Source organism: Aptenodytes forsteri, unplaced genomic scaffold (assembly GCF_000699145.1).
Source record: "Aptenodytes forsteri isolate BGI_AS27 unplaced genomic scaffold, ASM69914v1 Scaffold289, whole genome shotgun sequence".
Classification (NCBI taxonomy): Eukaryota; Metazoa; Chordata; class Aves; order Sphenisciformes; family Spheniscidae; genus Aptenodytes; species Aptenodytes forsteri.
The window spans coordinates 1,532,751-1,544,406 of record NW_008795025.1 but is presented as its reverse complement, the minus strand read 5'-3'; the positions used below and the strand labels follow the sequence as shown (position 1 = coordinate 1,544,406).

The following is an 11,656-nucleotide window of genomic DNA, read 5'->3' as shown; positions in this document are numbered from 1 at the left end:
CACCAGGGCCGAGTACAGGGGCACGATCACTTCCCTACTCCTGCTGGCCACACTATTTCTGATACAGGCCAGGATGCCATTGGCCTTCTTGGCCGCCTGGGCACACTGCCAGCTCATGTTCAGCCGGCTGTCAACCAGCACCCCCAGGTCCTTTTCCGCCAGGCAGCTTTCCAGCCACTCTTCCCCAAGCCTGTAGCGCTGCATGGGGTTGTTGTGGCCGAAGTGCAGGACCCGGCACTTGGCCTTGTTGAACCTCATACAGTTGGCCTGGGCCCATCGATCCAGCCTGTCCAGATCCCTCTCTGTAGGGCCTTCCTACCCTCGAGCAGATCAACACTCCCGCCCAACTTGGTGTCGTCTGCAAACTTACTGAGGGTGCAGTGTTCAGTATAACTCATATAATATCATATAACTCATATAATATCAGTGTTCAGTATAACTCACCCTCCTTTCTCTTCTTTCCCTTTCCCTTCCTGGCACCTGTTGTAGTGTTTACCAGGCTATGGAGTACTAGAAAATAAGTACACTACTTTGCTGTGATGGACAGGGAAACAGTTGCTATTTTCCATTAGTCTCTCTGAGGCCATTTTTTTATCTTTTTACAGAAAAAGGCTTGGTTAAAGACAAAAAAAAGTACTTTAGAGAAACTACAGTAATTTTGAACTCTGTCCTGTTAAGAAGGTGGGCTCTCTTTGGTACATATCAACAAAAATGATCTGTGAGCAGCAAGCCAGTTTACGGAGCATGAGTAGTATCAACAACTTTAATGAAACAAAGCCCATTTTCTTGTTCCACCACTTGGTTTAGTTTCAGGAGGGTGTATATGTCGTTAACATCCCCTAATCTCCAACAAACCCTTGTACACCTTAACCTGAGTCCATGGAGATGTGTAATACTTTATTTTTAAATGATAAATTCCAAAAAACAGGTTTCATTTTAGAAGGAAATACAGTGCAACACAATTAAAGCTTCTATCTGGGGGGAAAAAGAACAGTTTGTTCTTTTCCCTTTGGGGGAGGCTTCTGAGAAGTTCACACATTTGTAAGTGTTAAGTGCATTTTTGCTGGAGGCAGAGGAGGAGACCAGGCAGTTTGAAGAAACAAAACAATTCTGCTGTGACTGGCAGCAAGGATAGGATTCCAGGGCAAGTCACGTTGCTTGGCTTTCATCGAGCAGGCACAATGGGTGAAATAAGTAGGACTGTACTTCTGGGGAAAATGTACTAAATTTGTCACACAGGCACCCAGGGAAGCAGTAACCTATTTGTCTGACAATAGCATTTGTCTCTCTGTGTAGGTTTTGTCACTTTAATGGAGAAAAGAGTTGGTTTCTTACTTGAATTACAGGCTGTTTCTCGGTCTTCCCTCTCCCCCCCTTTCCAAAAATGAAACATGTTGCCCAGGTTATAGCCACACTTGATGTGAAAATTAATTGTTGCAGAGACTCCAATTTCTGCTGCCCTGCTGTAGCATGGTACACATCAACAGTGGTTACAGAGTCTATTCTGGAAGGCAGTGGTCGGGCAATTCAGCCCACGTAAGTTCAGCTGCTTAAGATGATGACAGTGAGAAGGGATTATAAGGGGAAGATGAGAATTATTATTACTGGGAGAGCTGGAAATAGCTCAGTGCCTAAGCAGGAGCTAAGCGTATTGTGAGGGAAGGGAGGCACAATGGCCTTGAACACAAATCAGAAAGGCATTCATGGGATACCTTGCTTTTTAAACTTCTTGGGTAAAGAAATCCCTTAAGCTAGTTCCTATGGGAAGGAGGTTTTGAATTTTAACTATTCAAGCATCCACATATTACTCACTATATGCAACTATTTTAAACATTCACCAGGCTAGTGTTTTGAAGGTGCATAATCATGGATTTGTCATCTAATCTCTTCCCTCCTGTTTTTTTAACATATGAAACAGCAGTGTGCACGTTCCAAACAGGTGACATTAAGTGGCAAAAATTCCTGTGGTGCTTTAATTTCTTCCATAGTCTCCTGCTGGACATGATAAATACAATTCTAGTCATTAGGCAATGGAGTTGTGTATATGATGAGAAAATGGGTGGAGTGTTCTTAACTCACAGCCCTTTCAAAAGGGGAAGATAACAATTGCGGAGATATTAGCGGCATGTTTGATAATGTTGTATTGTAATTTTTGGTGAAATGAGGTGCCACAAAAGAGGAATTACCTGTGAAGGAGTTGTCCTTAGTACAAACTCTTGAGGAAGACTGGTTTTTGGTTTTGTTTGGTTTTTTGGTTTTTTTTTTTGGCAGGAAGCAAATTATCCATTGGGGGGGGGGAACAGTTTTCAAACCAGACAAAAAGGGGTTTGCTCTGTTAAACATGTTCTCATTCTGTGTAATTAGATGTCTAGTGGTAATTGGTGACAACTCAAGCTGACATCCTTCATCAAATTACACTTCAAATTACACATCAAATCACCAACTCGGAATTGCTGCCTGGTATGAGATGATGCTGTAGCATTTTTTTCCAGTGCCCTTCCTCATGCCATCATAACCTGCCTCTTCCCACAGCCACAAGTAGTCATGCTGATGGGCGGCATTCCACTGCCGGGATACTCGCAGTCATTACCAAGGCAGATGCACACAAAACAATCGTGAATTTAAAGTATGAGATTATTTTTCCTGTCTTGGACTAGTCCCCCTTGGGAAGTGTTTATTATATTATGTAAATATATTTGCAGTGAAAACTGTGATAAGGGTGTGGCATCTGAGAGAATGGAATATATTGACTGAGGATGAAAGTAATGCGCTCACTCTGCAGGGCATCTATTTTGAGGCTCTCAAGAGGCACTGTAAACAGAAGTGACCATAGGGTCCTGCATGCTATTGAAAGGATATTTTGCGAAGGGGAAGTGAAAATGCTTTGGAGTTGAATTATTTCTCAGTTGTCCCTCAGCAATTCCATGACAGAGCCAAAATTAAAATTCAGATCTCCTGTGACTTTTATGAATCATGTCTTTACCATTTTTCTCTTGGTTGATGCTGTTCTTATAATCGTTCTAACCCTAAAATGTTAAAAAAGTCTTGGAAGTGCATGTAGTAGAACCAGCAAAAGGGCAAAATATTTGTAAGTTTTACTGTGAGATGCATCGCATGAGTGAAGATGAAGTGTGTGTGTGGAGAAATACATTCTCTTCTCCTGAAGACTCCTGAAACCACAAAATAAGCATCTTGTTTTATTGTTCAGTACTACACTTGCTCCAGCTTAAGATGAAAGTTAAACTCTAATCTCTTTTGGGCTCATTTTGCAAACAGTACAGTTGTGCAAGGCTTTTAGATTTTTACACTGAAGCTTCCTTTGCAAAGAGAACAAATGGGAATGATGTGCAGATACAGTGTTGAATAGCTTGATTAACTCTTGGAAGTTTTTCTATGCCAGCTTTTTCCTGGGGGAGGGGGAAGCTTTCTGTTAGCTGCCTAGACAGTCCTTGTGTCTCACTGGTGGAGTTGTGCTGTGTATGGCATTCCAAACCGCTGCTGTGAATGTGTGCTAAACCTACCTCAATTCAAGATCAAAATCCGGGGCTGAACACGGCTTCCTGTCCCACGTCTGTTGCAAGCCCTCTTTGTCTGCTGGGTGTTACGACGGTGTGGTTATGTTTCAGGTTGTCACCAGTGCCAGACTGAATGCTTGCAGGAGTAAATAGGAATTTGCACAAAATGTATTACAGCAGTAAATAGGGCAGAGACTGTGTAGTCTCTGTCTCAGCACAAATGCATGATATGCGCGTTGTTTGATCAATAAGCCAGTTCTGCTTGTATAACTTCCCAGACAGGGGCAGACTGCTAAAATGGTAGTGGCTTTGAAAAGGAGGTGGAGTATTCTGTTAACATGAAAGCAAATATTGAAGGTGTTAATATTTGTTTTCCAAATCCCAAGAAACCAGTCCAGCTGAGGCTGTTGCTATTGTAACAGTTATGGCTGACTACTGTAAGATACAGTTGCAAAATTTCCTTTTGCTGAAAGCTTTCTTGCTTACAGAGGAAAAAAAAAAAACCCAAACCCTGAAAAACAAAAAACAGCCCAAACACACACCACCCCATCCCAAAATTAAAACAAAACCCCCACCCCCAATTCAAGTTAACCGCAGTCTGTGAAAAGCATCCAGGCTAACCTTGCTTCTTGGTGTGATTAAACTTGGTTTTGTTTTTCCTTTTAATAGAAAAAGGGAAGGTGTCTGATCCAGGCTATCTTGACGATGTTAGTTTTGGGGTGGTATCAGCTCTCTCAATTGTGGCTTATATGTTACACTTGGAGACTTTTTTTGTCACCTACTGTAAAAGCAAGAGTTATGCAGCTAGTAACTTTTTATTTTGCAACGTGTGTCAAATGAGCAACTTGGCACGCACAGGTGTCTAAGCCTGTAGAAGTGTGTTCATATGATTGAAACATTACTTTCTATTAAAATTGATAGGAAAGCTCCTGTCCATATTGGTGGTGGCAAGCATATATGTGTGTGTGTGTGTATATATTTTATATATATTCACTGCTTTTATTTGCTGCTGCCATCATAATGCTACTCTTTACATGGCTGGGTTGCACGTGGAGGTTAGCAGGTTTGTAGCTGTCTTTAACTCAAGCATTAAAGGCTTGTGCTTTTAGATTGAGGGCCTGGGTTGGTCCCTGTAAGCAGCTATGTGAGATTAGCATGCTGTTATTGCCAGTGGGATAGTGATTGACTTGGAAATAGAAACTGAATTCTGAGATCTGTTTGCACTTCAATAGCATATGCAAAAAGTGCTTGTGTTTAGTCTTCGGAGAAATTCCAGTTCTCTATACTGTCATATATTGAGTTGATTGCTGAATAGTGATGTTGAGAAACATTAGTGCAGTGCTATACTGCACCCCCAAATTTGTTTAAAGCTTTAAGAATTTAACTGGAGGAAACAAAACCCAAAATTATAACTTGGAGGGAGGGGTGGTCCAACATTCCTTTGAAAAATCCTGATTTCTGATGAATGCTTGTATGAAGAAATAAATGCCACAAAAAAAACCCCCGACCCAAGAATGTAACTGGCCTGTGTTGTCAGATTAATACTTGCAGGTTGTGTTCATATGCACTGTGTAGGATAACTTGGTCTTGCTGCTTGATAATTGGGTCTAGTCAGAATATGTTCCCAGGGTGTCCTAGTATATTTGCTGTTAAGTCTTTCTCCCACTAATCCAAATAGCTCCGATTGCTTATCCCTGGATGATTTTAGAGCTGTGAGGCCCTAGATATGAATCTGTACTTACCTGCAAACCAGAGTTCGTCTGATTTGTTCTGATTTTTTTGACCAGCCAGCTTTGGCGATGTCTCAACATGTGCTATTTCAGCCAAAGTTTTATAGTTATAAGAAATGCCATGTTTCTCATGTATTAATTTTTTTGTCATGGAATAAGCCTTCTGCTTCTAGTTCCTGTCAGCCACTAAATAAAAGAAGTCTATTAACCATAAACTCTTTACTTTTTTTTTCTTTCACTTTCACTGATTTCCTTTTTTTATGCTATTTGTTCATTGAGCAAGCTGAAAAAATGCTTACTAATGTAGAAGAAACACAGAAAGGGAGCAAAACAGGAAATGTTTGATATTAACAGGCTTGATGTGGTGTTTGTAAGCATGACTGCTACTTATTTATGCGTATTCATCATAGATGTACATGTCATCTCTTTTCAGGTTCCTGAGCAGCAGCCAATTACTTTATGTAGTGGAGCTGAAGATACCAAGCATTATGAGGAGGGCAAGAAATGTGTGGAAGAATTAGCATTGTACCTCAAACCACTCAGCAGTGCGAGAGGTAGTTCCTGCATTGTTTCATTTTGAAAATGAAAGCTGGAAACAAATAAGATGCAAAGCAAACTATGCAAATGACTAGTTAGTCTGTTTGAAAAATGGTTACAAACCTAGTTCAAAACCAAATTGAAACAAATTTCTGAAGCATTAAGGTTATGTCTTCATGGGGGGGTGGGGGTGGAGGGGGTATTTAAATGTGTTGTGTCAAAAATAATACTGAGAAAAGGCTGAGGTATTTGGCCGCAGTAGAGTAAGTTCAGACAAACTTTTAAGTTGAATTGACCTCTGCAGACTAAGTAAAAATAGATAATTCTGCTTTTTTGCTCTTTTTTTTTTTTTTTTTTTTTTTTTTTTTTTTTGAGTTCTGCTGTGCTTTGAGATAACTGTAGTAAGGCAGCTTGTTTGTAGAGGAAGAATAAACTGAAATGAGAAAGTTACTGCATATAGGATATATAAGAGAAAGAAGTAATACTGTTTATACAAGATCTTACAAAAGAGCTGGGTCAATCTGAGTAATTCTAATTTAGCAAAACTGCACTGGGTTCAAGAGTATGGATTTTATCTATATTATATTTGGTGGACTTGAAAAATCTGTCAACCCAAGTAGTAGAGGTGAGCATCATGGGCATCAGGTTTTCAAAAATGAATTTTTGCCAAGTGTCTCAAGTTTTTCCAACTAGTACGGTGTGATAGCAGTATCGTTCTGAGTAGTAGTGGCCCAATGAACAAGCTCTGTGCTGTAGAACAAACTCAGTATGGCAGCCATATGTCTAGCGAGTCACTTGTTCCTTTAACCTGGTTTCGTGGCTCCCAGCACATTAGTGAATCACAGTTTTTGCACATAGTTAAACATCACCCAAGCAGTTTTGAACTTGTGTGTAAATTCAGTTTGGCTAGGCCAAAGCAGTGGAGATACCAGATATAAATAAGAAACTAAATGTCTTGTGAAAACAGACAAATGGTCAAAGAAGGCAGTGATCCTTGAAGCCCACAAATAAGGGAAGGACTGCAGTATGATCCTACCCTTGAGGAGTCACCTGGGAATCTGTACGGGAGGGTGCAAGACAGACTTCCAACATGGGGAGAGAATTCATTAGAGGTTCCACCTTCTTAGAGAGCCAAATCAAGTCAATCACAAGACTTAAACCTATGGGAAAGCTGACTCCCAGGAACTGTTTGCTTTTTAATGCTGAGTAAAACAAACTGACAAAAATGAACTTCTGATATGCCTTCTCTAGTGTTCTGTTTAACAAAGTGTCCATCAGGAGAACCTAGGTTTGCACTTCTGCAGTACAGTGGTTGAAGAAAAGGCAGAAGAATAGGAGATATGAAGTAGTTTTTCTGCTTCGTTTTGTTTTGAAGGTGTGGGTCTTAACAGTACTACTCAGAGCGTGCTAAGTCGTCCCATGCAAAGGAAACTTGTGACATTAGTTCACTGCCAGCTAGTGGAGGAAGAAGGGCGGATCAGAGCCATGCGTGCAGCGCGGTCGCTTGGTGAAAGAACAGTCACAGAACTCATTCTTCAGCATCAAAATCCTCAGCAGCTCTCTTCCAACCTCTGGGCTGCAGTGAGAGCCAGAGGGTGCCAGTTCCTTGGACCAGGTAGGTAACATCACAGTACTACTTCTATACTAGAAGCAATTCAGAATTGAAGAGGATTGATAAATGGGTGTCAAATTGCCTGAGTGATTTTATTAGGCAGTGGCTTAATTTCTTGATAGTAGGTCTTCAGAATTAATGAGATATCTATTGGGCTGCTGTCATGGACTTTCTTGCATTTTTAGTGCTTTTGCAAGTCTTCTATGAAATTCAGAATAATGTGTGTCCTTTTGTTCTTGTGATAAGATAAAATGGGAAGTAGTTTCTCACTTGCTATTCTTTGAAGTAAGACCCTTCTAGAAAAAATAAGGTTACTGGAAGTGACTGGACATGGCTTCTTTTCCTTCTCTAGGGTAATAAACATACAGAACAGTTGTGGGGAGAGATTTGTTACATTTGGGGTGTGTGTCTATGCATTTTTTAAAAGTTACATACTTAGAAATTAAATTCCTTTTCATAGAATACTAAATCAATTTTGCTTAAAAAAAAATGAATGAAGTCTCATTACTGAAAATATAGACTTCCCTTGTTGAGGACCAACAAAAATAATGCCTTGAAATTAGAAGCCAATTTCTTAAAATAAAGAAAAAAATAAAGAAGCTTTTGCCCACTGAAACAAATGAAGGAAGACTAACTTCAGGATGCTAGCTTTTGTGCCACTGCAGGGAAGAGAGAGGCTTGTTACCTAGCAAAATATGTGGTGCTACAGCACCTAATTTATTTGTGCGGGCACTAATTGCTCTCTCACCTGCATGGGAACCAACCTTGCTCTTCCTCAGCCTGTCAGCTTTTTCTGCTGGGATAGGTGTGGGACATAGATAAAACACTTTGAAAACTCTTATATTAATAATCAAGAGATATGTATAGACAGGAATGAAGAAGTCTTGCTATCATCTGATACCCAATGTATAACAAATAATAATAATAAAAAAAATTAAAAAGTCCTATTTCCTCAGTTACAGTCTGGGAATCTGGAAGTGTTCCTTCCCTCTTTCCCTCCCTCTTGCTCAGCTCCCTTTCGTGTCTGTGGGTTTGTGTTGGGGGTGTGGGTGTGTGTTGTAGCTGGTCTCCCACTTGTAGGGAAACAAGAAACTGCAGAAATCTTTCTTGGTCTTCTCTCATCTTCTTTTCTTCACATTTCCACCCTGCCACCAGCAATGCAAGAGGAGGCTTTAAAGCTGGTTCTACTGGCTCTGGAAGATGGATCTGCGTTGTCACGAAAAGTCTTGGTTCTCTTTGTGGTTCAGAGGCTGGAGCCGCGATTTCCTCAGGCTTCTAAAACTAGCATTGGGCATGTTGTCCAGCTTCTTTACAGAGCCTCGTGCTTCAAGGTATGGGGAAGATTCTGCTTGGAGATTTCATAATGCTGTGAAAACTGTTGTTTTTCATTTTCAATTTTCATTGTCCTGTAACATTAAATGTGCCTAAAAATATGTGTAGTTATAGAAAGTATTACTCATTAAGTCCCACATGTGTTTGGAGAGTTCTTTGTCGTACAGCTATGATGGCAATGTAGGCTGAAATTGCAACTTTAAGCTGTAAAGCTAGGTTTTGACTCTGTCCAGGTTTAATAGATGCACAGTAACAAAACTTGTATGTAGATCAGCATAACTTACCTCCTTAGAAGAGGCTTAAAGCTGGAAAATCCCCATTTCTGTTAATTGAGTGGTGGTGTGGTTAGAAACAAAGAAATATGAGGCTCTTGGATATCAGAGTTGTATGAAGAGAACTTAAACTGCTTATTGTACTTCACAGTATTTAATGGTCTATTCCTAGGTGCTCAACTTAAATGTCATTCACTTTTGCTGAATGAGGAGAAAAATACTTTGTTGCTGCTAATTGCACCCTCAAACAAAATTCTGCAGTACAAACAAAATACCTTGATTGGAGAAGTAAGGTGTGGATGCTGTAAAGTCATTTAGGAAGTGTGATGCTTCCACCAATATCTGGGTCAGAGTCTGGGTAAATTTATGTTTGGTATCCATTTCACAGTGGTTCCAGTTTATGAAGAGTGTGTTATTTTAGTAGGAACTAGTGTTCACTGCGTGGTGTCATAGTTCAGTTTAGTTTAGGAGGAAGAACTTAGTTGTTGACTGAAGATTTCACTTGCCTTGGATGTTACATAATCTCTGGTTTATCCTGCTTAATTGTATTTGGCTCGTTTCTCCTCACTAGGTGACAAAGCGAGATGAGGATTCCTCCTTGATGCAACTGAAGGAGGAATTTCGGACTTACGAAGCTCTGAGAAGGGAACATGACTCCCAGATAGTTCAAATTGCTATGGAAGCAGGTTTACGCATTGCACCAGATCAGTGGTCCTCACTGTTATATGGAGACCAATCTCACAAATCCCACATGCAGTCTATCATTGACAAGGTAAAGCCACCTAAAATCAGCCTACTCTATCTTGTTTGCAACTGTACTAGATTTAAATACTTGTAACATGAATTTACAAATTGTGCCCATGTGTACTCACCTTACCCATTAATCATTTGCCCTGTTATTTAGGCCATAGCGGGTTTTGAAATAATTAGAATATATATTTGTAACTTAATGAATCTTGCTCCCTCTGCCATCCTGCCATCTCTTTCTACTTTACCTCTTTCTGCAGATGGGAAGCCACAAAGATTAGCTGCACAGCTGGGATGTGTCCTTTCTGAACAGCTAATAACTGCCAATGTAGTAACAGAGGTTAATGGTTCATGTTTCCAGGCAGGAAGCTAGTGCATAAGTTGAAAGAAAATCAGTCCCCTAGTCTATACCTGAAGTAAGTAAGAGAGGTGGAAGCACATTTCTTAAATAAAATTACTTGACCTCTGGAAATGCCCAGATCTCTTTTTGTTTAGAGGGAACATAGGATAAATGGGCTTTTAAATTAGGGGACTCACATGTAAGTGCCTAAATTAGGTGGGATTGTTGAATGGTTACAAAAGCTGTGAAATAATTGCTTTGGCTGTGGTGCAGGAGGATTAGCTTAAAGATTGGTCTGTTGTGTATGTATACATTTGCCCACCTTTTCGGGTGTCCTGCCAGACATCTCCTGAAGGACCTAGGTAGACTTAAAGGTTTTTAAATACTGAAATTGTGATGTTAGTAAATAGAACGTTGCTAGCTATCTTTATCCTTCAACCATCTTGCTCTTTATTGTCTGCTGTACTCAGTTTAAAGCAGGGTGCAAACCTGTTAGTTCAGGGATTGGAGATATTAGACTCTTCATAAATCTAAATTAAATGGTTTCTAATATTCTGTATTTTTTTGTGGGTGCCAGTGCAACACAGAAAAGAAATAGATTACGTTGCTAGAAATAATACCAGCCTTCATTTTGTCTATTTAGAGCTGTATTTTAACCTGCAATGTCAAAGAATTGTGCGTTCTTAATGCCAGAGAAGGAATTTGATAGAAGGTGCTGAAATGGGCTTGTGCGAAAAACATTTTATTCCAGTTTTGGAAGACAGCTCTTGTGAGCTTGTGGAGCAACCTTCAGAAACCATGAGGATTGTTTTGCCTGTAAAAAGTTAATTATTATAATTTTTTTAAGTTGCAGACCCCAGCCTCATTTGCACAGAGTGTTCAGGAATTAACTATTGCTCTTCAGAGGACTGGAGATCCAGCTAACCTGAATCGTCTTCGACCTCACCTAGAGCTCTTGGCAAATATTGATCCCAGTCCAGGTAAGTCTAGATGTTTTATAAAAACCTTTAACTCACAGTTTAGCAAGAGGAACTTCACACTGTTGAAGGGTTGAAAGCTGTTCATCAAGTGGAAGGAAACATCCTCTAACTCTTAAACTTAAGATTCTTGACTGGTATTCATAACCAGCCTGGGAACAGCAGTAATCTGTGTGAGGAACTGAACTACTCTGAAGCTAAAATAGATTCAAAAGTATGGCAGGAATAATTTCACCACTTTTCTGAAGAGACCTTCCTTGTTTGACAGTACTGGGTGAGCATGGATGAGGATGTTGAATTATATGTATAATCCTGTGAGGTTACATGGTGTATACTTGATATTGGGCAACGCTAACTGGGGGGAGTGGCAGCAGTCCTTCCTCCTTTTCCCTTTTTTAGTACACATGCTGCTATTTGAAACCAGATTTGCAAAGCAACAGGAAGATTGATAGAACTACTGTGCTTAATGCAGAGCTTTAGCTGTCACTCTGTCGTGGTTTAACCTCAGTCGGCAACTGAGCACCACGCAGCCGCTCGCTCACTTCACCACCACCACCACCCCCCCCCCCCGGGGGAATTTGGGAGAAAATAGAA

At 40.3% G+C, this 11,656-nt stretch overlaps 1 protein-coding gene across 4 annotated transcripts in view; it reads left to right on the top strand.

Annotated features, from left to right (window-relative positions):
• Positions 1-11,656, top strand: part of RC3H1 (ring finger and CCCH-type domains 1) — a 51,946-nt gene that overhangs the window by 10,040 nt on the left and 30,250 nt on the right. For all 4 annotated transcript variants that reach the window (XM_019471161.1, XM_019471160.1, XM_019471159.1 and 1 more), the window contains exons 3-7: positions 5,679-5,799; positions 7,158-7,397; positions 8,550-8,725; positions 9,570-9,770; positions 10,933-11,065. In XM_019471161.1, coding sequence (XP_019326706.1) covers positions 5,679-5,799; positions 7,158-7,397; positions 8,550-8,725; positions 9,570-9,770; positions 10,933-11,065 — 871 coding nt within the window. The remainder of the gene's footprint in view (positions 1-5,678; positions 5,800-7,157; positions 7,398-8,549; positions 8,726-9,569; positions 9,771-10,932; positions 11,066-11,656) is intronic.